At 35.2% G+C, this 27,954-nt stretch overlaps 6 protein-coding genes across 7 annotated transcripts; 1 reads left to right on the top strand and 5 right to left on the bottom strand.

Moving 5' to 3' along the window:
* Positions 1-1,943: 1,943 nt before the first annotated feature.
* On the bottom strand, positions 1,944-5,771 carry LOC18010861 (polyadenylate-binding protein RBP47C). The gene is made up of 6 exons (XM_024150322.1): positions 5,231-5,771; positions 3,181-3,652; positions 2,916-2,974; positions 2,664-2,794; positions 2,470-2,566; positions 1,944-2,376 (listed from the first exon to the last, which is right to left on the bottom strand). Exons 1-6 carry the CDS (start codon positions 5,648-5,650, stop codon positions 2,212-2,214), a joined length of 1,344 nt encoding a protein of 447 aa, XP_024006090.1. The 5' UTR covers positions 5,651-5,771; the 3' UTR covers positions 1,944-2,211.
* Positions 5,772-8,280: 2,509 nt separating this feature from the next.
* LOC18010862 (precursor of CEP1) lies at positions 8,281-8,556 on the bottom strand. The gene has a single exon (XM_006393515.1). The coding sequence runs from the start codon at positions 8,554-8,556 to the stop codon at positions 8,281-8,283; it is 276 nt and encodes a 91-aa protein (XP_006393577.1).
* A 2,841-nt stretch (positions 8,557-11,397) lies between these two features.
* LOC18010579 (probable carboxylesterase 2) lies at positions 11,398-14,293 on the bottom strand. The gene is made up of 2 exons (XM_024150179.1): positions 13,842-14,293; positions 11,398-12,169 (listed from the first exon to the last, which is right to left on the bottom strand). Exons 1-2 carry the CDS (start codon positions 14,180-14,182, stop codon positions 11,563-11,565), a joined length of 948 nt encoding a protein of 315 aa, XP_024005947.1. The 5' UTR covers positions 14,183-14,293; the 3' UTR covers positions 11,398-11,562.
* A 3,055-nt stretch (positions 14,294-17,348) lies between these two features.
* Positions 17,349-19,267, top strand: LOC18010730 (succinate dehydrogenase subunit 5, mitochondrial). Its single transcript, XM_024150880.1, has 4 exons — positions 17,349-17,579; positions 18,051-18,361; positions 18,444-18,629; positions 19,030-19,267. The coding sequence occupies exons 1-4, from the start codon at positions 17,417-17,419 to the stop codon at positions 19,084-19,086; spliced, it is 717 nt and encodes a 238-aa protein (XP_024006648.1). The 5' UTR covers positions 17,349-17,416; the 3' UTR covers positions 19,087-19,267.
* Positions 19,265-20,858, bottom strand: LOC18010728. Of its 2 annotated transcripts, none has more exons than XM_024150881.1 (3): positions 20,717-20,858; positions 19,855-20,010; positions 19,265-19,787 (listed from the first exon to the last, which is right to left on the bottom strand). In XM_024150881.1, exons 2-3 carry the CDS (start codon positions 20,002-20,004, stop codon positions 19,350-19,352), a joined length of 588 nt encoding a protein of 195 aa, XP_024006649.1. In that variant the 5' UTR covers positions 20,005-20,010; positions 20,717-20,858; the 3' UTR covers positions 19,265-19,349. The 2 variants fall into 2 exon arrangements, with proteins under 2 accessions (XP_024006649.1, XP_006393581.1); XM_006393519.2 differs by having other exon boundaries at positions 19,855-20,019; positions 20,717-20,855.
* A 4,475-nt stretch (positions 20,859-25,333) lies between these two features.
* Positions 25,334-25,816, bottom strand: LOC112083044. The gene has a single exon (XM_024150768.1). The coding sequence runs from the start codon at positions 25,814-25,816 to the stop codon at positions 25,334-25,336; it is 483 nt and encodes a 160-aa protein (XP_024006536.1).
* Positions 25,817-27,954: the final 2,138 nt, after the last annotated feature.

Here is a 27,954-nt window from a genome sequence, read left to right on the forward strand (position 1 = left end):
CTTTAGGCCCAATTCCAAAAGAAAAAGGTTGGAAGCGAGGGGATGGGCAAAGATGATCAAGGGAATGCGATATCGGATTTTAGGGTGTGAGACAAGTCCCGAAATTCCCTAAGCCCCAGATATGACTACAAACTCTCTCTCACTTTGTAAACGAAGACTGCGTCAAGCAGGGTGAATCTACTTGATAAACCAGAAATCGATCAATGGCTAACCACCAAAATATCGAAAAGTTCTTAGAGAACAAAAGAGAAAACTCAAAGAGAAATTTTATAAAAGGATAAGTGATGATGAGAAGGAGTACATTGTTGCCTTTATATAGAGGCTAGAGAGAGACCATCGGTCTTACAGAGAATTAAAAGAACATTAAATGAAACTAAATGAAACTAGAAATACGTTGAATAACGATCGGACTTCCAGCTGACCCTTCGCATCCTCTCGCTAAACTTTTGAGCTCCTTGACCGTTATACTTGGTCGCGAATCGAACCGTGGTCGTGAGATGGGTGTGCCTTAACCTCGTTAAAACCCCATTCGGAAAACCTAGTGGGAAAAAACCGAATGTAAGGAAAAAAAGTATTAAGACAACACCCCAACCAAGTCAGTTCGGACCAGAGTACATGATGACGGTCATGACTTTATGAACGGGTGTTGGGTCGTCAGCTCGGCCTTGGTTCCCTAGCTCGGTGAAAACTCGCTGGATTGCTCCCATAAGCTTCTTGGTACGCGACCTGGTCATTGGTCCAGTTGGCATGGCCAGGACGTCGTTCAGGTCGGCTCCTTGGTCTTGTACCCCATCCTGAACCTCGACTTCGCTTAGGTCGGCCACTTGATCTTTTATTCCGGCTTGAACCTCGATTTGTACCTCGTCCTTTGCTCCCTCCGGTTCCATGATTCTATCATCCCCCCCCCTCTCTTGAAAAGGACTTGTCCTCAAGTCGTGTTGGTTATAAGATGGAAGCTTACTAGTTTGGTCTCAGTCAATGCATTAAACAAAATATTCAAGAGGTTTTTAGCAGAAATAGTCATTGCCTTTTTGTTTGTTATATACAAGAAAAAATAGGTGAATTCTTACGGATATTTCTATGAAAATTTTGTTTGATACGTCATCAAGCCCGGCTCAACTTTTACTCATGCATCCAAAACGTTGATACCACAAGATTTGCAATTTTGGTTGATATGTCATGAGCCCCGGCTCAACATTGATACCACAAATTAAAGTGGCGTCGATCAAATATATTACTTGTCCATGCTATTCTAGGTAAAGTGTTGGGGTATGTGATCCGGAGGAACAAAGCTTCTCCTCTCAGAAGATGGATGTGTTTTAGCAACTCGACTGAAAAGAGAGGTATTTGATTACTCGAGTGAAAGGAGAGGACGAACTCATGATTTGATCTACTTGTCTAGAGAAAAACTGACGGGAATCTTTCCACATTCCGCCTTTAAGATTGAAAGAATTTTGATTTATCCATATATTCGTCTCGAGTCCTGACCCTAAGTCCTTCTCGTTGCCTATATGATGGCTTGACCTTGACTTGTTCCACCAACACATGGTCGATATCCACATGATAGGACGGTGCAACTTTGATGTTTACCATCTCGTCCGTGATGTCATTCCTAAAGAACGCCTTAGTCGTCTACGACCTTCTCTTGTCACAGCTCTGTTTAAACCCAAGAGGAATGTGGAGATTTCTATGCAAATTTATTAGATTTATTTTCCATTAGAACATTATCTGCATTTTACTACGTGAAATCATTCTGAAACCTATTTATGCGCATGGACCTTTAAAAAAAAAAGCAGTCTCCACAAGCTCACTTTTTTTACAATAATTTGAAGTTTTGATGGGAATTAATTACTTCTAAAACAACTTCAAAATAAACCTAAGTGTTTAGATTCGTTCTTAACTAAATGATATGTTTTCTAATAAAAGGTAACATGAATAATCAATCGGTGCAACTCACTTCTTACTTTAGATCAAATAAGTTCCATAGTGAAAAGCATCTCAAGAAACAAATCAAATAAATCAATCAAATCCAAGTCTCCTAAAATTACTCCCACATGTTTTCCATCAAAACTCTCTTTCCACTAGAAGATAAACCCTAAAGCCAAGGAGAGACAAAAGGCCAGCACATTTTTCTCTTTTGCCTTGTACCTCCTAACATCACCTAAAGTTGAGTGAGTTTTTGTTTATCTGTAGAGGCTCTGACTAGTTTCCTCAGCTTACTTGTTGTTGATGACCACCATACATTGGATACCCTCCGTAAGGCCCAGCTGCATACATTCTCGGGTCATGAGGTTGCGGCACCATGTATCCATACCCATTGTAAAACTGTCCTCCATAGTATGGCCCGACCCATTGGTTTCCATACTTATCTCTTGGCTGCAACACAACACAAAACTATTAAAACCCACAAACACTAAACAAGAACAGTGATTGTTTTCCTACAAAAGAGAACAAGTTTTGGATATTAACCTGCTTGTTGGCTGGACTACGGCCCCAAGAAAGCCGAACTGTTTGTTTTCCAATGACAGTTCCATTTAGTTTCTCCAGAGCTTCTTCTGCATCCGGTCTGCAACCAAGTGTTATATGTCAAACCGGTGGCAGAGCAAGGATAATAGAGCAACTTAATTCATGGTTACTATCTTAACTAAGGCATTGAAGGTTACCTGTTAACAAATTGAACAAATCCGCATCCTTTGCCAAGAGGAATCTTGACAGAGACTATTTCCCCATACGCAGTAAAAGGTTGCCTTAAATCTTCGTCAGTGACACTAGAGTCAAGTCCTCCAACAAATATCTATGTTATAAACATGGATTAACGTGAAACAAGAAAACAAAAAGATATAAACTTCTCTTGTCTCAATCAAATGAAAGCGAGATAACAAGGTGATACAAAGAGAAAAAAATAAACAAATTACTGTTGTGTTTAATGAGTCCCCATCAGGACGCGTCATGGCACCGTTTGGCATGTATCCACCTGCCAAAACCAACCAATAGTTAAGTACACACAAGAGACTCAAAAGATATCATAATTATAAGTCAGTTACTGAAACAATGAGCAAGTTCTTGATGAAAAGATACAAGATTTGCTTTTCTTTGACGGTCTTTGGTCCCAGGAGCAAATCAATCACAAGCTTAAAATTGCAAAGATACTTCATTAAAAAGATAAAAAATAAAAAGGACCTTGTTGCTGATAACCAGTTGTCTTCCTAGGTGTAGCAGGACCGATTCGCATAGCTCTGCTTGAGCATTTTTTGCCGTTCATCTCTTCCATAGCTTTGGTTCTTTCGTTATCGTCTCCAAATCTCACAAAGCCGTAGCCTTTTGATCTGCCAGTATTGGCATCTATGACAACTTTAGCAGCTTTAACCGACGGGTACTTCTCCGAGAATGTGTTGTGCAACAAAGAATCAGAGACATCGGGCGCCAAGTCCCCGACGAAGATAGAGAGGTCAGGGCCATTGTTCTCTAATCGCTTCTCACCGGTGCTAAAACTAGCCCAGTTTAAACGGAAAGGCTGCTCTGTATTCGGCATTGTTGTTCCGTTGAATTCTTGCAAGACCTTGTCGGCGATATCATGGGAAAGAAACTCCACAAATCCATAGCCTTCAGATAAACCAGTGTGCTTATTGCGAATAACTTTCACTGAAACCATCTGTATTAATCATGGTTACACATGTTTAGAAATTAGAACCCAATGCAGAGGAAACAGAGATAAAAAGTATTTAAAAAAACAACAGCATTTTAAGATAGTTGAAGTGACAAACTATTAATGCACATCTAAAACACTAATCAAGACATATACAAATCTGTATAAACATGATGAGTATACATATTTGGACCTAATGCACAGAGACAGAGATAACGTGAATAATACAAAAAATATTCCTTTAACAGAATTGACAGATTGAAGAGGCAAATAGATTTCATTAAAATCTATCATTTTTATAAACAAACACATGTTCCATAGCCATTAAGAGACCTACAAAACCCACAAATGTGTAACAAGGTAAAATTAAAAAAAAAAAGAACTTTCTGAGGTGACAAAAAAATAATAAAAATGAAGCAGAAAACACTAATTAAGAGACAAACATGACTACACATATGTAGAATCAATCAATCAAATGCACAACAAACAGAGATAATGTCAGAACAAAAGTATTACTTTCAAAGCTAAAAAATTATTAGTTGGAAAATTGTAGTAAATTAATTATTTTCAAAAGCTACCATATTTATCAGCAATATCATGTTCCATCGCCATGAAGAAACCAAAAAGCAAAAAATACAAATGTGTAACAAGGTAAAAGTAAGAAAAAACTACTTTTAAAGGTGGCCAAAATATTAAATGCCAACAAAAACGGATGCAGCAAACTGTTACATCACATTTAAAACACTAATCAGGAGATAAACATGAGCACACTTACTTAGATTCAAATGCACAACGAAAGAGATAATTTGAACAATAGAAAAAACAAAATTTACTTTTAGAGGCTAAATTTCATTGAAGTTGACACATTGAAGAAGTAAATTGATAACTTTCAAAAGCTACCATTTTTATCAACAACCACATGTTCCATCGCTATGAAGAAACCCCCAAAAAAAACACCATAAATGTGTAACAAGGTAAAGGTAAACGAAAGCTTTTTAAGAAAGTTAAAACATAGTCCACGGAAATTGAAGTGACTAACGATTAATGCACATTTAAAACACTAATCAAGAGACAATGATGAGTACACATATGTAGAATCAAATGCACAACAAACACAGAACAAATGTGTAACAAGGTCAAAGTACAAAAACAAAAACAACTTTTAAAAGTGGTCAAAACATTAAAAGTCAACGAAAACTGAAGCAGCAAACTGTTAGTTAATAATACACATCTAAAACACCAATCAATACATAAACACGAGTATTCATATATAGAACCAAATGCAGAACAAACAGAGATAATGTAAAACAATAGAAAAAAAAAGAGATTACTTTCAAAGCTAGACTTCTATGACACGAATTAAAGAGGCAAATAGACTACTCTAAAAGCTACAATTTTTATCAACAACATCAGGTTCCATAACCCAAAAAAACCCATAAATGCGTAATCAAGAGAAAAGTGAAAAACAAAAAAAAACACAACTCTTTAAGATCAAAAGATGAAAAGTCAACGAAACCACTAATCAATAGATACATAAATGTGAATTTAACTATGTAATAGAGAGAGAGAGAAGAGGACTTAGACCTCGCCGGCAGAAGCAAAAGAAGAATTCAGATAACTCTCATCCATCCAGTGATGCAAATCACCGATCCAAATCGTCTTGTTCTCACCGTTGGATGCGTTCTGATACTTGTTACCACGAGATTGATGATGCTGATGATGGTGACTCGGAAACTGATGATAAGGCGAGTAAGGCGATGGCGGCGGCGCCGGAGCATACATCATCTGATGCGGCATTACAACCGCCGGCGGATATCGCATCGCCATCCACTGTGGTTGTTGCGGCGGAGGAGTCGGAGATGATTTCCTTTGATTCTCCTCCTCCTCTTCCTCCTTCTCCTTCTCAACCTCCGGCTGCGGCGGCGGCGGAGATGGAGGCGGTTGATTGTCAATTAGCGGCTGAGAATCCGAAGACGCGTCGGATTGGACCTTGACTTCCGCCATTGAATTCGCTCTGTGATTTGATAATCTCTTAGTTTCGGACCAAGCAGGAAGCAAAAAAAAGTTATGAGATTTGAGAGAGAAGCAAGAGAGAGGTGGTTCTTCTTCTATTAATGGCAAAGTTTAGGTCGAAATTAGGGCTTTTATCCGCTTTTTCAGTGGAAACTGAAAACGAGAAACGGGTCGGGTTTACGGGTTTTTGTGTGTGCTTTAATGCTATTGCTAGGTTTAACACACGGTCCTGACCTAGTTAAGTGAAAGCCGTTGGATTGTACGGAGAGTTGTTTGATCTTGACCGTTGTTTTTTTTTTGTTTGTTTGCCTGTTATGACTTTGTTTTTAGATTCCCTCATGTCTTAGCTCATGATGTACTTTCCTTTTTCTGATTTTTGACCTTGTACTTTGCTATTTTTTACCTTCCTTTTTAGCTATACTTTTTGGTTTGTCTATGGAGGCATTTGCTACAAATAAACACCAACAAATTAAATGAATTGTAAAGCAAACATTGACCAAAAAACAGAAAAAATGAGAATAAACTAACATTTGACATTATGGAAAAACAATTCGGCCTTGTGGTGAAAGAGGTTAAATGTTTCTACACTAGACCTGAAGTTCAATTCCCAAAAATGCAAGATGAATACTCATGGCACACATCGTGAAGCTATAAGGCCTCACGAATTAATATCCAAAGATTTGGGCCTAAAATACATTTAAAGATGCTACTCTATATACATGCTTTCAATATGTGGGTAAATTAAAATATCGATTGACTACCATCTGGATCCCAACTTGAAAGAAAACTTCATTAAACCCAAGCCCAAATTTAGATTTATGTTCTCTAAATTTAAGGCAAATTGCAAACAAAATTGAAGTAATTGACTATTTATCAACTTTAAAAAGGTTCGATTTTTTTTATAAGAATTATGGCATCTTTAATATTATAATTTTAGCCACTATTATTGTCAATGCATTGTCTTTTATATCTTATTGAGGTCTCATCTTAACTCCCAACTGTATCTTATTTGATTAATTTTCTTTTCAATTGTTTTTTTTTTCAAACCTTTTCAATTATTTGAATTAGTAATGTACTTTGTTGATTTAATTTTCCTTTTAATTATTTCTATTATTAATTTATAATGTTTGGTTACTGTTTCTTTTTTCTCGTCCAATATAATATGACTTGTTTTGCTCCTTTTATGTTTAATTTTACTTGTTTTTTTTAATTAATCACTGTTTATTTTTTAAATTAATCAGTAATTTGATAGAAAAATAATTAGCTAAATATTTAAAATACATTAATTTACATTGTATATTAACATATATCATAATTTAAGTTAAAAATATAAACTCGATGTCACCAATTTGGATTGTTTTAGGTGTTTTAGGTGTTTGTTGTTGATAAATAAAAAGTTAATAATAGTAAAATGTCACAATCTATGTCATAATTTAAATTAACAATAATTGATGTCATGGTGATGTGAATCAGAGTAATAAATAGTTGTTCATGGGTGGTATTTCTGATTGATGTAGTAAGCTATGTAGTTCTCCTTTAAACGTGCTGAAAAAGCAGAGATAGTACCACACACAAGATTTCCATAAGACCTGGCAACACCAAACTTCAAACACATGTACTAATATATCAAATAGTCGTTTACAAACTCTATTTAATCAGATTGACACGACATTAAAGAACCTACTAAGATCAACGACTCGACCCATTTTATTTTACACATTTAAAATTAAACAAGTTTCCAACACATGTGCATACATGTATTGCAATGAGTAAACTCTACTCAACTAAACACCACAACTTAGCAAACAGTTAGTCTGTATGTAGAACATAGACTTTCCTTGTATATACATAAAACACTTAGACCGTTTGTCCAAAAACAAAACACTTAGACCTAGGAAATGTGTCATCCTAGATCAGGCCGGACTCGAAAATGTTTTGAGCCATCTGCACAACTAAAAAAGATAAAAGAGTGTTTTCAATATGTAAAATTTTTAAAATTGGACACTGGTTTACGAAATTTTAAGAAATTTAGAGTCATACAATCTTGTAAAAAATAAACGAAAATCGTAGGATCCAATGCTTTGCTAACCACACCCCGTCGGGCATACCCTAGAATTAACTAAAATGCAAAAATAATATATCTTCTTCAAAATAAAAGGAATAAATCTACAGATAAAATTTCTATATAACTCAACTCCACTATTTTTTTAATTTTTTGTCTTCTAGAAATATCCTATTTATACTTGCATCAACCTCTTGTACCACGTCAGTATCGAGCGATTACTACTCCACGTTCTAACAAGTCGATACATGTTCTAACAACTTCTGCACTTTCATGTGTGTCCATTACGGAAAACAATATACGTGCCAATAGGTTTATCATAAATGTAAATTTTCTTAAATCGATTTATTCATGATATAAGCTTACAATAAGTGACAGGAGAACAAACCCACAACAAAGACATGGTGATCATAGTACTGTCAAAACATCGTCAAAACATTGAAATGCCTGAAGTGATGTCCAAACATCTCTTTAGCATTAGAAGACAAGGTCTAAACGAAAATATATATAATTTTCTCTATGAATATAATTATAGATTATGATGTATGATATGATCAAATCAATGTCGACCGTTAGAGTGTCCAACGCCAGGGCTGTTGCCGGGATTCGTAGGCCTAAAATCTGTGGGGTGGCTAATGACCGCCTTTCCAGGGACACTACGTCGTGTATGTGTGACCCCAATGCTAGAAGTCCTGGCCTCACCTTTCTTATATATTCGCTCAATCTCTGACGAAGTAGTTGTCAAATGTCTCTCTTCTGTAATCTGGATTCCATACAAAACAGTTAAAGCAAGGAAAAAAATACATGTAGAAACTGACTTGTTCGACATTCCCATGAGTCGAGAAAAATATGAATATGTTAAAAAAAAGAAAAAATTTTTATTAATACGAGAAGAGAAGATGGAAACATGAAGAATGTGATATTCGATATTTATAAAGGGAATAAAAGAGAGGAAGCTTTCATTGATTAGCATTGTTCTTAAATGAAAATGTTATATGTGTTGGAAAATTTTACTTCAAAGAGGGAAATGATGATGTCTGAGTATATAATGTAATCCAGGTGATTCATACTTCCATATGTTTCCTACTTTGCATGTCTGCTCTCATATGTATACATGGCCCATGCATTTACACGCTCAGTTTTTTCCGTCCACAGTGGATTGAGGAAAAGAACTATTTAGAGCTAGTTTTAGACCAAGACCATATATGCAAAGATTCCTATGGGTTGTCAACAAGAAATATATTATTGGGGTTTACTATGACGAACATGAGAATTAAATGTACGTATATCATATTTTTGAGTTTTGTAGGCAAATCTTTTAGATCGGTTATTTGATCCTCACACAGAAGCAAAAAATTTCAGTAAGTATATACACTACAAAAAAACATGTGAATTCCTAAGGAGAAAATCCGTTCGAAGCAACCCTTTCAAATATTTTAAGCATATGTTCGTTTGTCGTAAGTTTTTTTCCTATTTAATCATTGATCATAGTAAAATTGGCAGTAACAAAAGTGGATGTAGATCTCACGGTAAGGATGAGCTACTATAAACTGTGTGTGGCTTTTATTCATTACGTTTAATCTTTTTGTTTACCAGGGTTCGGATTAGCGATTCAAATCCTAACATATTAAACGTTAAATTCAAGGGTACACATTGGATTTGGAGGCAAAACGTAAGAGAGAGCCATTATAAAAAAAAAAAAAAAAAAACAAGGGTAATTCATCATATATTTATTTTACAAAAAATTGCTAAATTCTCAATCATATTTTCACAAGTATTTATCTAAATACATTGAAAAATAGGTGCTAATTTCTATAATTATTCAATTTATTTTATCAGTTCCTTTCAGAATTTTAGGAGAAGGTTGGAATAGAAAAGATTGTTGATATTTAAGTAGAAAGAACATGAAAGTAGAAATGCATATCAGACTTTCAAATCAAGCGGAGCAGTAGCATTCATGCGTAAGATGGATCACCTTCCACTATGGCTTGTCCCCGAAAGTACTATACATGCTAGGTTCTCTAGCTCATGCCCTACTCTTTGCTTTTTATGATTATATATGATCTCGTTATCAATCGTATTCAACTATGTAATTATACAATCAAAATTTTGTTTCTCGATTTCTTTTTTTTTTCTGTGGACGAGAAAACATTGAAAGCGTCTAAGAGTATTTCTACCACCCATCAAGCTGGAAATATGGTTAATTGATACGTATGGAACAACCGGTCATTACATTAGGGTACTTCAAAAATCTAATAATCAATGGCCGAAAGAAGAACCAAGAAACAATCTGAACAGAAAAAGAAGTTTGAAGAACATGAAGTTGTGTGTCTCTCTTTACGTTTTTGTTTGTCTTTGTCACATCCGTTATATAACAAAGATAGATGTTCATTTCTGATTATAAGCAGCAACCAAAAAAAAAGAACTAGAAGAACAAGAAGCTGATATGAAGTTGATTTCTTATGTTCTTAATTATGCGTGGTACAAATGTTCTTAATTATGCGTGATTTCTTAAGTAGATACATGGGTAAACTTGTAAACGAACACTAAAAAGCCGTAAAATGTGTCAAAAGACGCATTAAAAGCTCCCAGAGTATAATGTTCGTCTGTCAAAAGGAAGACAATTGTTTCATGGGCTAGTTTCCACCACTGCTGGAAATGTTATTAGTTGGAAATCAAATTTGCATAAGGCAGTTTCCTTATTAAGTTTACAAATTGGCAGAGTACATGACAATTTAAGAATCCGTTAAAGAAACAGTATGGTTCACGAGTGGATTAGGTATTAAAACAAGATTGTACGTTTTGATGTCTTATGCTATTCATGAAATGCACTAGTCCAACCTAATCATATCAATGTCAGACTCAGGGTCGTCCCTGAGGTAAAGCTCAAAAAGCCCATGCTTTAAACATCCAATTAAATAGAAATTGGAGGGGCAACATTATAGACACTAAGTTCAAAAATTGATGGTTCAATTGGTAATGAGTTTTTTCTCTCCTAACAACTGTAGAATGGTAAAAAGAGATATTCAATTTTGATGAGTTAAAACAAATTAATTTGATAATATTAATATGTTGATATCAGAAATAGTTAATTTATGGAAGTGATTTAAGCAATCAAATATATTTAAATCTTGTTAAATTCAAGTAAGCATGTAAGGAATCCGGTAAAAATAAAGTCTCTTTTTAGGAAATATATACATGGACCGAGAGGCGCTTCAAGAAATGCATGGACCGAGAGGCTTTTAAAAACTTAGCCAAATCTTCACTTTGACTCTTTGATCTTGGCTATTATTCTTCATATAGGAAAACAAAATTTAAAAATCTTTGGAACCATGCTATAAACTCGAAGCCAAGGAGGACTTTTGATATGGCTTAGAGAGTTAGAGTAGATGTTCTGGTTCTCTTTAACATTTTCTGCCAAGCCAAGATCCAGAGATTTCCGGACCCTCTAGTTGAGTAGGATGGTTTTAGGGCAGTCAACAACAACAAAGAAAATGGCACAAATTTTGTCTTGATCTTGGCACAAAAATGGAGTAATTTAAGCAAATGGAACAGGAACAACGAGTTTGGTTGATGGCGAGGTCGATTCACAGAGAATAATTGCTGTCATCGTAGCTTAATACAGAGGAAGTGATATACAAGTCTCGTCTAATCCATTTGTTTGCTCGAAAATTTTCTTGTAAGAGAAGTAACCCTTTAAAACCTCACATAATTGTTATGGACAACACAAAATTCAAGAGAACATAAACAAACATTATTAACAAAGCTGTAACAGATTTTACAATCATTTTCCGAAAAAACCATCAAATAAAACAGAGAAAAATCGCACAAAAAACAAATTTTAATCTTCGACTTTGTTAATGAACAAAGCCAAGCGTCGTAGCATATCCATAGCTTCATCACAATCAGGCTCAAATATATGAAACACATGATCTTTCCCTTTCGTCTCCATAATCTCTGCTTCTCCTCTCCACTCGCTCTTCACCAACCTCTCGTAATACATTTTCCCTCTCTCTCTCAATATATCTTTCTCCGCCACCGTAACCATCACTCTCTCACACCCTAACCCTTCAAGATCCGGTGACCCGTCAGCAAACGGGTTGATCCACGGGTCATCGGATCCTTTCTCGGACGGACACACGAACCTCCACCATCCGTCCACCATTTGTTTTCTTGCTTCGTCGGTGACTTCTGATCCGATAGGTTTGGTTCCCCAAAAGTACGGGTGGATCATTCCGATGCCTTTGATTTTCAGGGTCATGTGGTCTGATTGTTTGGTTCGGAAGGCGAGGTGGTGAGAGATGTTGGCTCCGGCGCTGTCTCCGACTAGGAAGAAACGGTGGAAGTCTACGTAGTCGTTGATCCATGGCTCGTTCCCGGCTTGGATCGCTTGTAACGCGTTCCATGAGTCTTCGTAAGCCGTAGGAAGTGGATGTTCTGGTGCTAGTCTGTCCAAATTAATCGAAAAGATAATAAATAATATTCTGATTACTTTTAGTTCAAGGGTGGTATTAAAAGAAAAAAAATAAACCGAACTTAACCAAAATTGTTTATGAACCTTTTGGTCCAAGTGTTCTGATATATTTTACTATTTTAAAAGCTTTATTTTAGTTCTTAGTGTAAAGCTATATTCAATTTCCTAATTTATTAACGTTTTACAAAAAAAAAAAAACATTTTCATGTCTCTGATTCCATGCAATGATGCAACCTAGTGTGTAACCAATAATATTGAATAAACCAAAATTTATTTAAATTCTAGATTTTAGTTACATTCATGTATTAAAATAAATAAAATAAATATTTGATAATATTTTATATGTCGAAATTCCAAATAGTTTATATTTATTATATCATATAAATAAACTATCCTCGACAAAAAAAAAAAAACTATCCATTTCTACTTTCAATTTTATTTATCAATAACTGAACCGAACCAATTAGAACGAAACAAAAATTACATCAAACCAAACCAAATCAAAAACCGACTTATAATTCACTTTATAGTAAACCGAAAGATCAAAAACCAAAAAAAATACCAAAACTATCTATTATATTAAAACAAAAGCACATTTAGTACTTGCTTCCAAACACTCCTAATTTTTTTAAGTATTTAAAAATAATTTTAATAATTATTTATATTTAATTTCGAAAATTAGTATTTAATTTAAATATTTTTAGAATTCCTTAAATATAGGTAATTTAGATTTGATTTGATTAAAAATAATAAATCAGATATTAATTTAGATTTGATTTAAAGATTCTAATTTAAATAATTTTTATACTATTAAACATTTTTATCAAAAATATCTAGAATTTTTGAAAAACAAATTCACATATGAAAAATAATGGTCATATTTGAAATATAAAATATTTATAATGATGTAAATGATATGATATTTATGTTGCTTATATAATATATTTACGATTATGATTTATTTACAAATTAATAATAAAATAATAGATAAAATTCAAATGTATAATTTAAATATTAAAAATATATTTTTAAAAATTCATAGAACTAAAAATATATATAAAAACCGGGTTAAAAATATTTTGGTAACTAAAATCACTAATTTTGAATTATACATGTATATCGAAAATATATTTTTCATACAAAATCAAAACATAAAATTTAAAATTATTGCATACACTATAATGTGGTTTGAAAAACCAGTTGTACACTCCCTTCGTTGATTAAATTTTAGAAAACTATAATGCTAAATAATATTGTTAATACATCTCAAACTTTTAACAAATATTTATATTATACGGTAATATGAATGGAAAAGTTGGAATTATGTTTTTATAATAGTTCATTTTGAATTAATATTAGTGGACGGGTTAAAATTATATTTTTATAATCATAATTAATTTTAATACTATAAAAATATATTTAGACACAAAAATCAATATTTTCACTTATTAAAAAATATATTTATAAAAATAATTATATCTAAACTCAAAAACATAAATTATATTACAAAATTCGTTAAATAATAGAAAAATATTCTCTGATGCACGGGGTTAGAATCTAATTCACAAGTTAAATGTCTTAACCCGACTAAACCAGTAAAATTGGGTTCATTAAGTCAACTTAAACCGGATTAATTATTTAATTACCTATAATTAACAGAGACAGCGATGATGTTAGCCTGATCGACGAGTTTGTTAACGCTGGTGTGGTAACTGGGAAAGGAGGCAGATGCGATGAGAAATGCGCCGCCATGGAAATAGAGCACCAGAGGAAGTTTCTGACCGGGTTGAATCAGGTCGGGTCTGTAGATTCTGGCTGATAAACCGGTTTTGTGATCGATGATGATATCTTTAGATACTACACCGGTTTCTGGGTCTAAACCGGGAGGGCAAACCTCGGTTCCGGCTAGTCTCTCTAACCTTCCATCGCTGTGAACAATTAACCATGGAAACAGCTCCAACGAGACTTGCTTCGTCGTTGAATCCATGGGAGATACAAGAGAGGGGAAATGTTTATTATTGAATCTGTTTGCTTGGGAAGAAAAGAAAGAGAGCCACAAAGGAAGAGAGGAGAGCCAAGACTTTTTTGTTTAAAAGAAAACAATTTTTCTGCGAAAGCAATAAATTGGTTACTTTAAAATATTGAATAATAGAAAAAAGCCATTTTTGAATTTGGATTTATTAGGTGACGCGAGTGATTAACGTGTTGGGTCTTTCTCATTACATTTAATGATCCCACCAACCAAATGAAAAACTATGGTTATCAATTTTTTTTTTCTTTTTGTAAAAAAACTATGGTTATCAATCTTTGCAGTTTTTTTTTGGACATCTGGATTTTATTACTAAAACCAAAGAGTGACCGAGTGATGCATGTTGTGATAATACAATTACAAAAGCCGGTAGAATAACAAGATATCTCCACAAAGCAAAACCCAAATAAGAGAAGCAAAGCCAAAAAAGTGTTTTTTAAAGTGTTTTTTTTTTGTTTGGTTTTCAATTTTTAACTTTTGGTGTGAATAACAATTTGTTTTATTTTTTAATCTATATATATATTTTTTTAAGTTTTGGTTTTAGTTTTTTTTCTCTGTACAAAAATTAATAAAATAAATATATAACTGTATTAATATTTTTTTTATCTTTATTAATATATCGATAAAAAATTTCAGAGGTTTATTTTATAAAACCAAAAGAACACATTAATGCATAAGTTACGATTATCATCAAAAATTCCATGAAGATGTGGAAATTTCATCTGGAATCCCTTTCCATATACTGCATTAGAGTGTTTGATTCGTAGAAATGTTTACATAAATGGAAATGAGATTTTGGTGTTTGTCAGTAAAAATCAGTCACTTAAATTGTCTGTATATGTCTGGTCTCCTCAAATTTTTCTTTCTCCATTACTTTCTCTATTAATTCCTGTACTCCATCTCTAACAGAACATATGAAAAACAAAACTCAAACTTGTGCTTAAATTTCCCTCAAAGCCGAAAATTACTATAGATATAACAAACAATGATTATAACTTTTTACTATACCTTTTTCTTTTAATTAAAGCAAACCAGGGATGATATGGACATAAGCAGTTAAAGAAGTTTGAGCCATATAAAAAATTTGGTATATAAGGCATGTTTCAAGTTTGATTATGTTTCTAGAGAAGAAAAACATAGACGAATTCTCAAACAAAAAGTGCAAGTATATGGTATATCTTCAAAAATTATGAAATCTATTAAAGTTCATACAGTCCAAGGGGACAATTTGAAGATATACCAAATACTACTTGTACTTTCAAACAATTTTATCACCCAACATCCGAAATTCAAAAAACTCAAAAACCAAAATTCAAAATTCAAAAACCATGAAAAACCAAAATCCAAAAACTTTTTTGAAACTGTAAATATTCAGGGTCTAAATATGTGTTCATTATTTTTGAATTTTACAGCCATTGTGCATTATCTTACATCAGAATTGCTATTAGTAATGTGGAGAATAAAAATCCAGCCCAGGAAAACAAGACCCAATTAACTACCGTGAAAAAGTTTGTCAAAGTCAAAAAGTCTAGGCAAGTCAAATAAGCAGAAGGGATTTCTGGCTAAGCTGAAAAACTACCAGAATAATCTATTAACGATTAAATGCAAATCCATCACTCAGTCTCAACTCCATCAAGATCAAGAACTCGTTCAAACTGGCGAGTTAAGTGACTAAAATGTAATGGTTGGAGTCCCATACTTAAAAACCATTCATAACAGAGCAAAATGAGTAAATAGAGAGGTTAAACACGATCTCAGAGTATAAAATAAGGCCAATGACAAAGAGCAAGAATTTTACTTGGAATGCTACTCAAAACATCAATCTAGTTCTAGACTCAAACACTTGTTATATCTTTGTTTAAACTCTTCAGAAGATCGAAATACCAAATTAGTTTTTTTTGCACAAACTTTGTTTGTTTTGATCAAAACAATTCAATGTTTATTCCTCGGTAGTTCTTTGATTCTTCTTCTATTAAAAATTAGCCCGAATCCCTTCTGTTTTTACTATTTATAAATTTTGATGGTTGTATTCAACTAATCAAAGATTGTCTAACTGATTTTTCCTGTTGTAGTGGGCTGGAGTTGACCTAGATTGCTTTAATGCTAGTCGCTTCAACCCCATTTAGCAGTTTATTGTTGTAGTGGATAGATGTAATAGAGAAATTTTAGGATGCATCCAATACTGTTTTGGCAAATAAAATGCAAGCCAATATATTATGAAAAACAAACAGATCAAAACCAAAACTCAAGGTATATACCTGGTGCGTCAGAGTGAAATTACTATGTCCAGCCTGTTGTAGTCTCTCGAACAAGCTGCGTTGAAAGTTATTACCACCGGTCATGGAGAAGATAGTTGATGGCAGCTGTCTTCAGTGTAAACAGAAAACATTAATAGAGTAATAAAAATTTTTAAAAAAGTTAATAGAAAATACTAAAGAGAAAAGAGAGTCTTGTCAAGATAAATTTTTCAGTTGACTTCAATAACTGCAGTAGAATTAAAGTATCTGGCTTCAAGGCCTATCAAAACAGAAAATATCAAAACAGAAAATAAATGAGTTTTTTTATGAGAACACAAAAGAAACGAGTTTAAAATAGTTATGAATGTTGAAAACTAACTTGCAGAGCTTCATCACTGACTACAACATCAAAAAGACAATCTTCATATTGGCTAAGGCATGTAATAGCTCTCCTCTACTACCATTGAGGATAACGCAAATGCCATGAACCTCTCTCTTAAAACATTTTTCCTCTTTTTTTTGATGATGAACCAGCCATTGCTTCAAACACTTGTTAAATTTTTGTTTAAACTTTTTTGAAGATCGAAATACCAAATTAGTTTTCTTCATGGAAATTTTGTCCAAAACACGCACAAATTTTGTTTGTTCAGATCGAACGACAAACTCACTATTTATTACTTCGTAGTGATTCTTCTTCTTTTAAAGATTAGTTGGAGTCATTTTTTTTTCTATTTATAAATTTATAAATTTTGACAGTTGTATTCCACTAATCAAAGAAGTTTTAATCTTTTAATGGGCCAAAGTTAACTTAGATTGCGCTCTGTTGTTTCTGGCCCAAATTACCTACTACAGCCCAATCGTAGTCACCACCATCGGAATTCGGAAAGCTGGGACTTCAGAGAGCTTTCGCATTCAGATTGAAAAAAACGAAAATCTCTTTCAGACTACATCAAACATGGTGCTTCTGAGATCCCTCTGCCGAACCGCTACGGTGGCCACCGTCGCTGCACTCCGATCATCAAGATCCGCCGCTCCTAACCAGCTTCTGCGCAATCGTTTCGTCTTCACGCGAGGATTCTTCGCTGTTTCTTCATTTCCTTCAAATCGAACTCCTTACGGTAATTAACTATGATCGTTACCTCTTTGTTTCTATCTCTTCCGATGTACGAGATTGTGTAGTTACTGAATGTTAGTCTTGGTGGAATCTCAAGTTTTCAGTGTGTTGATCTCTACAAGGATCCACGAATTCATTTTCTAGATACGTTGATTTAGGTGTTGTTCGATGCTAGGATAACGACTTCTAGATCAGTTTCTTCAATTTTTCTCGATTCTACTCTAGAGTCTGAATTGGCCACTTTAGGCAATTATTTTGTATCTGGCAATAGTATTGGAGAAATTCTAGTGTTCTTCGATGTACTTACCTTTGAAATCTATAACTCTTTTGTTGCGAATACTTTGAGGTCTTATTGCTCTTTGTGATTGACATTCTTGATGGTGAAAAATGGTCTGCAAAGACGAGAGTTTGTTTTGAGAGGTCCACTCGTGCGTGTACACTTTGTATTTGACGTGCTTGATGGTGAAATTTGCAGATTCTCGATACATTCGTGCAATGGATATTGGACAAGTGCGCAACTTTAGCGAAGATGTGTCTCACATGCCTGAAATGAAAGACAATGATGTTCTGAATGCTTTCAAAGAATTGATGGCTGCTGATTGGGCTGAGCTCCCTTCTGCTGTTGTTCATGATGCGAAAAACGCAATCTCGAAAAACTCAGATGATAAGGCAGGGCAAGAGGCCTTAAAGAACGTCTTCCGAGCAGCTGAAGCTGTTGAGGAATTTGGTGGGATTCTCACTTCCATTAAGATGGAAATCGATGATAGCATTGGAATGAGTGGCGAGGTTTGTCATTGCGCCTCACCAACCACTTTTTTTCTTTCGTTTCAGGTTGTTTGATGCTTAACTATTTTCTCTTTTGCTACAGAATGTGAAGACCTTACCAGAAGATATAACCAAGGCGCTGCGTACTGCTTATCAAAGGTACGTTGAATACTTAGATGCCTTTGGACCTGAAGAAGTTTACTTGAAGAAAAAGGTTGAGATGGAGTTGGGGACTAAGATGATCCACTTGAAGATGAGATGCAGCGGGCTTGGTTCAGAATGGGGAAAGGTATTAAAGCTTTGATTTTACAAAACTTATGCTTTCGAAAACTTCTTTCCTCTGGTGATTTTAAGTTGCAATGTGCATCTTTGATAGGAACATATAAGCTAGAACAACCTGGTCATTGCATATTATCGTCATTCTCACTTGTTTTATGTGTGATCTCTTCAATCCTTCTTTGTCACAATTGTTATGCATCATCCAAGCTATTCAAATTCATGAGTTTAATCATATTCTGCATTGTCAGACACAAATGTTTACTTTAACGAATTATGCTTTGCATATTAACAACATTCTCACTTGTTTTATATGTGATCTCTTCAATCTTTCTTTGTCAACAGCCATGCATTGATTTAGGACGAACCGGTTCTTGTCTCTCTAAAGCATTGATTTTTTTTCTCTTCTATAGGTTACCGTTCTTGGAACCTCAGGACTCTCGGGTTCGTACGTGGAGCAAAGGGCATAAAACAGAGAGAAAAGATCTTAAATTTGAGCAAATTGTGTTATGTTGTTGTTGCCAGATTTTGTCTTAACACATAATTATAAGGTCAATAACTGACCAAGACAAATTTTATGGGGTGAGTTTGTTCACTGTTTCCTCCAAACTAAGTTAGAGCTTAACATCAATTGAAAATAAATTCACAGCTCCAACAATTTTAACAAGCCTTTTGTGTTCTGTTTTCCTTACATAAAGCGTTCTCTTTTGTTTTTAAATGATTTGTGTGTGATTCAAGTAAAAGGAATTGGAGCAACTCTGTTGGGTTTCCTCCATGACCAAGACTCTGCAGGAGACTTAGGAAGCGGTGGAAGCAACGCGGCTCTTCTTCCCAAACCAAACGGCCATCCTTGGCAATGACACAGCTCTTGAATCACCGATTTTTTTCTAAGTTCCTTCACATAATACACCTTCCATTGATTCTCCAACTCTACACCTTCCAAGCTCGAACACCTTGAAAACTCGGTTTTCGCAGTCATGTATCCTTCTATACTCAAATCACTATGACAACATTCCGAAAAACTGCTTCCCACAGAACAAAACTCGATGCCTTCTTCTTTTTCGATGTCGCTTTCTTCTTTGGATTGGTAGGTTATTTGTCTCTCCATGCTTATCCTTGGCTTCTGCCTCAGTTTCTCCATTGCCCGACTTCTTATCTGGAAAACAACAATCTGAAACCAACACAAAATCAGAAAAGAACTTTTACACAAAGGCAAGGGAATGTGTCATCTAGTTTACTTCATGGTCGTAGTCAAAATCCCCTGTAAGCTTGTCGTCATCATCATCGTCGTGGTGATCTGAAAGGGTAACTTTTCTGCCTTTGCATCTGTAACAATAAGTGAAAGCATCTCTCAGCCCTGTCGTCACGTCCTCGGAGCAGAATACCATCGTCAGCTGCAAAATCTGTTATCTCTCAGCACAATGTTTTTAAAAGAGTATCTGTAGTTGATTTTGCAGTTTGAGTTTTTAAAAGACAATTGTGAGCTGCACCAGTGACAGTTTATCTAACATCACTTGGACCTTTTTTTCAGTGTACGCAACACCACCTCTTTCGTTTTAATACCTTTTACTGTTTCTTATCTGAGGAAGGGAACAATAATTCATGAAAATAACTATAATTCGATCTTACATTGATTATGTAAGAAATCAGGTATCTGGATTTCTGAACCGTATAGATATTCGTAAATAAAAAGAACCAGAATTAGATCATGTAAATACCAAATCTATCCGAGCGCTCGGGAATTACCAAAAAAAAAAAGAAGAAAGAAGCAGGGTTTTAATAAATGGAAAAAAAAAATCATTTACGAATTCGTCTAAAAATAAATTTCAAGTCGGTTTGTAAAAGAAAAAAAAAATTCATATTTGATTTAAAGTCTTGAAGCATAATACATGGTGGTGATAGTAAAGACATGACACCAAACCAACGTTATCATGATACGCAAAGAAAGAATCCAAAAGATCATATACATATCCTGTAGTGTTTAACAATTTGTTCTTTTCTTACTCACCAATAAAATGCGTGTGAAATGAAGAAATCGACTTTGCCTATTGAAATTTGTTCATATATTCAATAATTAATAATTAAGAGAAAAATACATACCTTAAACTATCTTCGTTTATATTGTATATTCTTTGAAGAACTTAAAACAGAATTAGGAAATTACATCCAGGAGAAGCTTAATGTATGTTTATCAATGGCTTTCTTTCTTCATAAGTATTTGGGATTCTGTATATATCTTGTTCTTCTTCTTTTTGGACAGCATAAAAAGCTTTAAATCTATGACCACAATTATTTCATTCACATGTCCCCCACAAAGCAATAATTACACCAAGAACCCATAACTCCTTTTTTCGTGCGTTACTTTTACCCCCCCAAACTTTAATGTAATTGCTCTACATTATTATATTTAGGGAAAATACACCAACTTATTTTTCTTTAGACGTTTAACACACAGATTATTTTGGTTGGATGAAATATACACAGATTATATAATAGTTGAACTTTAATATACGATGTTTTAAATTCCGAAAGTTTGACACCGATTCTCTTAACCCCGTTAATCTGTTTAACAGATGGTAATCACACCGTTTAGTTTTTAAAAACACCGTTTAAGAATAAAAAAACGTGAGTTTATTAAGAGAAAAAAAAACACTAAATACCTTTTTACTTTTTTCCCCCAAATCGAACTAAAGAACCCTAGAAACCGAAATCGATTTTTCCCCAAATCGAATTACGAATCCTAATCCACATTATCAAAATCCATCCACGAATTCAAAGTCGACGCGATATGATTTAGAGAGAACCGAGAAGAGACGAAGTGCTGAAGTCGTGAAACGAACAGTTCGAGACAATGAGGTAGGAAATCGATTTTTGATGTCGTGTGCGTGTTTTCTGGTTCGATATTGCTATAGGGTTTAGATTGATGCATGGATTTGCTTTGATTTACCCTTTTATCTTCAATGTTGCAGTGACACTTTCAAGGTGAATCTTTACTATGGAGGACTTATGCATTCGAGTGAGAGTAAGTGGACATATGAGGGAGGATCCGTGAAGAAAGGGTTAGTGGTTGATCCAGATTACATGACATGGTCGATTTTTGAAGAATTCTGTGAAGAGCACGGGTTAGGAGGTGGTGCGGTGGAACGAGTTTGGTACAAGCTCCCAGAAGCAGAAATGGAATCATGTAAGGCTATCTTCTATCTCAGTTCTGATGCAGAGATCCTAGAAATGTGTGCTGTAGCTATGAAAGGAGGGGAAATTGATTTGTTCCTCGAGCAAGTGGTACTTCCGCAAAGTGATCAAAATGAGCGAAAAGAGTCTAATGCTGGTGCTCTACAAGCCGTTGATGATAAGGAAAATGAGAGAGAAGAGTCTGATTCTGATGATGATGATGTTAACAACAAAGCCGTTGATGATAAGGAAAATGAGAGAGAAGAGTCTGATTCTGATGATGATGATGTTAACAACAATGCAAATGAAAATGCTGGTGTTGAGGAACCAGAAGAAGAAATTGTGCAAGAAAGAGCAGATGATCCAAGGGTTGAGGAGTGTTTTAAAGAAATCAGGCTTAGAGACGATGTTGGTGATGGTGAAGTGTTTGGTGGATTTAGTGGAGCCATCGTGGAAGTGCCTGCAGGAGACAATGAACCTGTCGGTGAAGTGTTTGGTGAAGGTGATGGAGCTGCCGGTGAAGTACACAACAATACCGGACAACCTGATGTGGAGTCTGCATTCGATGATGAGGCTGAAATGGAGAGACAATGTAAGGATGCTGACAGACCAGAACCTGCTGTGGATACCGACGATGAATGGGAAGATTTCAGTAGAAAGGAAACGCAGAAATCTAGAGCTTCATACAGTAACGAGAAGGAACCTTACCTGTGGTTAATGCAGACTTTCAGAAGTGGTGAAGAGTTTAAAGACCAACTACTAAGGTATGTCTTGAAAACCAACTTTGACGTCATTCTGTGTCGGTGGGAGAAGAATAAGTTAGGAGCAATATGTACGAATAAGACATGTCCCTGGCGTATATATTGCTCAGTCGAGAAGCCGATAAAGAAATGGATGGTGAAGAGTTATGTCGATGGACATACTCATATGAAGAGCAGTAAAGCTCGGATGCTCAAACAAGGGACAATTGGGAAGTTATACAAGGATGAAGCGAGGAGAAGGCCTGGTCTGAAATGGACAGACATTAAAGACGAGATCATGATGAGATATACTCTCAATGTATCCAAGTGGATATGTCAGAAGGCAAGAAGAATTGCTCTAAATTTTGTAATCGAAACTCAAAGGGAGCAATTTGCTAAGTTGTGGGATTATGAGGCAGAACTTAGAAGAAGCAATGAGGGTGTAACTACAGAGATTGGTACTCTTCCGCGAGCTGATGGGAAGGCTGTCTTCGATAGGTTCTATATTTGCTTTGCAAATTTGAGAAATAGTTGGAAAAGGTCTTGTCGACCAATCATTGGGCTTGATGGGTCGTTTATGAAATGGGAGTTGAAGGGCGAGATTTTGGCTGCAGTAGGAAGAGACGCTGATAACAGAATCTATCCCATAGCTTGGGCTATTGTTCGAGTAGAGGATAACGATTCTTGGGCGTGGTTCGTTGACAAATTGAAGACTAACCTTGACTTGGGAGTGGGGAATGGATTCACGGTGATCTCTGACAAACAAAAAGGTCTGATCAATGCTGTTGCAGATCTCCTACCAAATGCAGAACATAGGCATTGTGCTCGACATATATATGCCAACTGGAGGAAAGTTTACGGCCAACATGAGTATAAGGATTATTTTTGGGCAATAGCATACAGCTCATCGGTTGGTGATCATAACTACAATATGGATGCTTTGAAGGCCTTTGATGAAGATGCATTTAAAGATCTTCAGCGAACAGATCCTAAGACTTGGTCGAGGGCTTGGTTTGGTAATCATGCCAGGTGTGAGGATGTTTGTAATAATTTGTCCGAGAGTTTCAACCGAACTATCAAAGAAGCTCGAAAACTGCCACTCATAAACATGCTTGAGGAGATAAGGAGGTTAGCTATGAAGCGTATAGCCCGGAGGCGTGTCAAGACTTCGAAGTGTGCCACTAAATTTCCACCCAATATTATGGAGATCTTCGAGCAAAACCGCCAAGACAGTAAGTATTGCACAGTTATCACAAGTAGTGAAAACGTGTATGAGGTGCTAGAGCATGATCAGAGCTACGAGGTGTGTCTTCCAGACAAGCATTGTGCTTGTAACAAATGGGATCTCACCGGAATTCCTTGCCGTCATGCCATTTATGTCATCACCGAACATAACCGTGATCCATAAGAGTAAGTAATGTTTGGTGTTATTTGTTTTTTGTTTTCAGCTTTGTTTATATGTTAACTGAATTTATAAGGCATTTTGTTTTTTGTTTTTCAGCTTTGTGGATTCATACTACTTGACATCAAAGTGGCAAGATACTTACAAAGACAACATCAAGCCCGTAAATGGAGATAGAATGTGGGAAAAGACAGGAAAAGATCCGATTCAAATCCCTGAGAAAAGAAGAATGCCTGGACGACCTAAAAAGTATGATCGGATTAAAGAGGCACATGAGTCTTCTACAAATCCTACCAAATTCACAAGAGGGGGAAGGACTATGACCTGTAGCAAATGCAAGCAGACTGGCCATAACATAGGGACTTGTAAGAATGCACCTGTGGTTAACACAGCTCCTAAACGGAAAAGAGGAAGACCTCGGAAGACTACTGTGGTATGTTTTATGTATCGAACTTATAGTTCTATTTCATTTTGACAAGCTGTGTATGGGTTCTAATGGTTTTTGCCTAGGTTGATCCATGGAGCATCGAAAATGCACCCAAAAGGAGGAGAGCTGCAAGCCAATCAACACCAGGTGCTTCCACGTCTACACAAGCTTCTTCCGAACAACAGCCTTCAACTGCTCCACCTGCAGCAAATTCTGGAGTCCGTGGGCGTGGTAGAGGTCGCCCGCGAGGCCGTGGAAACCGTCCTCGAGGTCGTGGTCAACCTACTATTCCTAGAGGTTATGGGTGTTACATTGCTCCATTTTCGGGTCAGGTCTTCGACGTTTGGGGATCAAGGGCAGTTGATATGACTGGTCCACCTCCACAAGCACCTCCTCCTCGATATCCTTCAACAAGCCAAGCACCTTCAACATCGCAAGCACCTCGACCTCGAGCTCCTTCATCGTCCCAACCACCTCCTCCAGCTCCTTCATCATCACAAGTACCAACTCGAGCTCCTTCATCATCACAACCACCTCCTCGCGCTCCTTGGTTGTAGGATCATTTCTATCTTTGGTTTAACATTTTTAGGATCATCTCTATCTTTGTTTGGTGTGGTTTTTGGACTTAGTTCTCTTATTTTGGAGGTGAATGCTGTTTTAAGCAACAGCCTTCTTCGGTTATGACATATATTTATGCACTCTTGTTTTGGAACAAAATGCTATTTTAAGCATGTATCACTCGGTAATGGCTTCTATGTATGCACTCTGTTATGGTTCTTATGTTTGGTTTCTTTTTCAATTTTTGTTCATTTCTTTCCTTTACACCTCTAGTGAAGCTTCAGATGCATTAGAAAACACTGGCAATGCATTCAAGAAAACAAAAACCATTACAAGGGATTCCAAACAACAACACAAGAGTTCAACTTAAACCATTAAAACCAAACAGAAAGGAACAACTTAACATTCAAACTACAAAGCTAAGTCTTCGACATTTTAATGATCATAGCCGTAACTATGATGAATCCACCCCACGAAAGTACCACAAATTGGCGGAGCAATTTTTCCCTTTCTTTGGATGCCATAGCTTCGTGTTCAAGCTTCTTCATCTCTTCATAGTTCTTCTTCCATGTTTCCGATTTCACCATGACTGAGTCACCTGCGGTTGCGCTTAAACCGTGTTGTTTTACTTCTCTAAGATCTTTAATTTCTTCCTTTAGCCGACGAATCTGATCTCGGGCTTCCAATAAACTCACTTTCTGCCACCCATTTGGCTTCTCTTTATCTGCCCAAGTCAAAAATCCATGAACATTGCATTTGAAAAATCTTCTCCCCGGATTTTCGTCTGTCCATGATTTAGACATCCAAGTCGGTCTGCTGCAGTGACAGAGAGGACCATCATTCTTCTGGTTAAAGCTCTGACAGAGAGAGTTCGCATCTGACCCTGAATTTTGGCTTTCCATTTTTGATTTTAGGTTGAGAGAGAGAAGACTCGAATTAGGGTTCTTTAGTTTGATTTGGGGAAAAAAGTAGAAGGGTATCTAGTGTATTTTTTCTTTTAATAAACCCACGTTTTTTTATTCTTAAACGGTGTTTTTAAAAACTAAACGGTGTTAATACCATCTGTTAAACAGATTAACGGGGTTAAGAGAATCGGTGTCAAACTTTCAGAATTCAAAACATCGTGTATTAAAGTTCAACTATTATATAATCTGTGTATATTTCATCCAACCAAAATAATCTGTGTATTAAACGTCCAAAGAAAAATAAGTTGATATATTTTTCAAGAATTTTCCCTTATATTTATAACTACAATACATTATTTCTTTTATTATTTGTCTTTGACGATCATTTCTATTAATTTTTTTTTTCGGGGGCAACGGGTCGTCTAATGCAAATTATAAGAACATCAAGCGGGATTGGCGAATTCATCTAGAGCAAAGGTAAAACAAAAGGTTCTACATCCGCCACTGTGTGCGAGTTGGAGCACAAACTTGTAACATCATTTAGATATCAAGCATAATAAGGAAGAAAACATACTTCACTGTTTGTTATATGATACAAAAAAAAACATAACTGTAAAGTATAGCTTTGATTCATATAAAATTGTATAAAAGACTCAAACTAATTAAAAGAACGTCAAATACCGAGAAACAAAAAAAACATGTTCATTTTAACATGTTACCAAAAAAAAAATGTTCTTTAACTAGAAAGAAACAAAAAAAAAATCTTGTTTAACCATTCCGATCCCGTTTAGAACTACATCGTCAGTCCTATACGAACAAGGTTAAGAAAACCATATTTATTTAGGTATTGCAAAACGCAAAACAAGTCTGCCAAGTGCATCATCCTCAATCATGCTTATAACTTTTAAGGCTTTTTTTACGAAAAATTGTAGTCCGACGATGCATAATTGAACAAAAATAAATGATAAACAATGACTACCATAATAAATGATTCAATTGAAAAACAAAAATATCATTTAACTAAGCCTTTTTATTTTTAAATTCTTAAACATTAAATATATAATGTGATATTAGAATGCTATAATGTCTCCATTGGAAGTTGCAACATTTCTATATTACTACTGAATATAAAGTTTATGGGTATATTCATTCATCACCAATTGATTTATAATTAGTGTTTGACAATTTTCTCACCAGATTAATAACTTAAAGAGAAAATATTAATTAAGAAATCTAATGTGCATTGGGTTGTAAGTGTGCATTGGATTGTAAGGTGTGCATTGGATTGTAAGGTGTGCATGGGCTATTTATATGTACGGCAATTGTTTTTCTACTCTAGCAAACTCTGTAGATGAGTTTTAAGGATATGATCATTACAATGAAATTTGAAAGTCATTGTCTTCTACGTAAATATAATTCATGATCAATTTCATTCGAATATCTATGTGAGACAAAGTGAGGTTGATCAGAGAATCAAATATTCAACGGTTAATAGTGATCAATGTGCTAACTCGGCACACATAAAAGAAGGCCTAGGCCATACATACAATCATTAATACAAGAAGTACAAAATCATGGTTCATGTATTATATATATAGTCCAATCATCTACGCTTTGTCCTAAAAAGATATGATCCACTCATGCTGCAGGAGCATAATCATATATAACGTCGTCATCGTTGTCCCCGTTTTCTAAAGACGCAGCTTGAGCATTGTTAATGATGTCGCCTCCAATGCATGTTTCATAGATATTGCCATGCATGCTGAGAACAAACTTGGAGACAGAAATAATAGTGTCTTCTTTGAACAATGGACAAAGGAAATGGTTAACAAAAAGATTGATGTGAGTTTGATGAGGGAACGATAGATCGTTGGACTCTTTTATAGATGAAAAACAAAAGTTGATGAGTGTTGGGACTCGTTTCCGTCCTCTACTGACCTCAGCAAGGAGTGTGACATGCCGAGAAAATTTGTGGAATGACACATTTCAGAGTACGAATCGTAGTTAACTTTTTGACACATGTGACTTATAAATCACACGTACGCAGCATATATTCTTTTGAAGCAAGAAAGCAAAAAAGTTTAGCCTGTTTTTTTTTTTTTAATTTTTTTTAATTTTTTTTATTTATAGCCAAA

The sequence above is a fragment of the Eutrema salsugineum genome, unplaced genomic scaffold (assembly GCF_000478725.1).
Source record: "Eutrema salsugineum unplaced genomic scaffold, Eutsalg1_0 scaffold_7, whole genome shotgun sequence".
In the NCBI taxonomy this organism is placed as follows: domain Eukaryota; kingdom Viridiplantae; phylum Streptophyta; class Magnoliopsida; order Brassicales; family Brassicaceae; genus Eutrema; species Eutrema salsugineum.

Excerpts from the sequence above, each read along its gene's own strand:
- LOC18010862 (XM_006393515.1), bottom strand. The coding sequence starts at position 8,556 with ATGGGAATGTCGAACAAGTCAGTTTCTACATGTATTTTTTTCCTTGCT.
- LOC18010728 (XM_024150881.1), bottom strand. The coding sequence starts at position 20,004 with ATGGTATTCTGCTCCGAGGACGTGACGACAGGGCTGAGAGATGCTTTC. Across the intron at positions 19,788-19,854 it reads ATTTTGACTACGACCATGAA|ATTGTTGTTTTCCAGATAAG; the intron begins GTAAACTAGATG and ends TGTTGGTTTCAG.
- LOC18010861 (XM_024150322.1), bottom strand. The coding sequence starts at position 5,650 with ATGGCGGAAGTCAAGGTCCAATCCGACGCGTCTTCGGATTCTCAGCCG. Across the intron at positions 2,975-3,180 it reads AACTGGTTATCAGCAACAAG|GTGGATACATGCCAAACGGT; the intron begins GTCCTTTTTATT and ends TGGTTTTGGCAG. Across the intron at positions 2,377-2,469 it reads GTAGTCCAGCCAACAAGCAG|CCAAGAGATAAGTATGGAAA; the intron begins GTTAATATCCAA and ends GTTGTGTTGCAG.
- LOC112083044 (XM_024150768.1), bottom strand. The coding sequence starts at position 25,816 with ATGGAAAGCCAAAATTCAGGGTCAGATGCGAACTCTCTCTGTCAGAGC.
- LOC18010730 (XM_024150880.1), top strand. The coding sequence starts at position 17,417 with ATGGTGCTTCTGAGATCCCTCTGCCGAACCGCTACGGTGGCCACCGTC. Across the intron at positions 17,580-18,050 it reads TTCAAATCGAACTCCTTACG|ATTCTCGATACATTCGTGCA; the intron begins GTAATTAACTAT and ends TGAAATTTGCAG. Across the intron at positions 18,630-19,029 it reads TTGGTTCAGAATGGGGAAAG|GTTACCGTTCTTGGAACCTC; the intron begins GTATTAAAGCTT and ends TCTCTTCTATAG.
- LOC18010579 (XM_024150179.1), bottom strand. The coding sequence starts at position 14,182 with ATGGATTCAACGACGAAGCAAGTCTCGTTGGAGCTGTTTCCATGGTTA. Across the intron at positions 12,170-13,841 it reads GCTGTCTCTGTTAATTATAG|ACTAGCACCAGAACATCCAC; the intron begins GTAATTAAATAA and ends TAATTTGGACAG.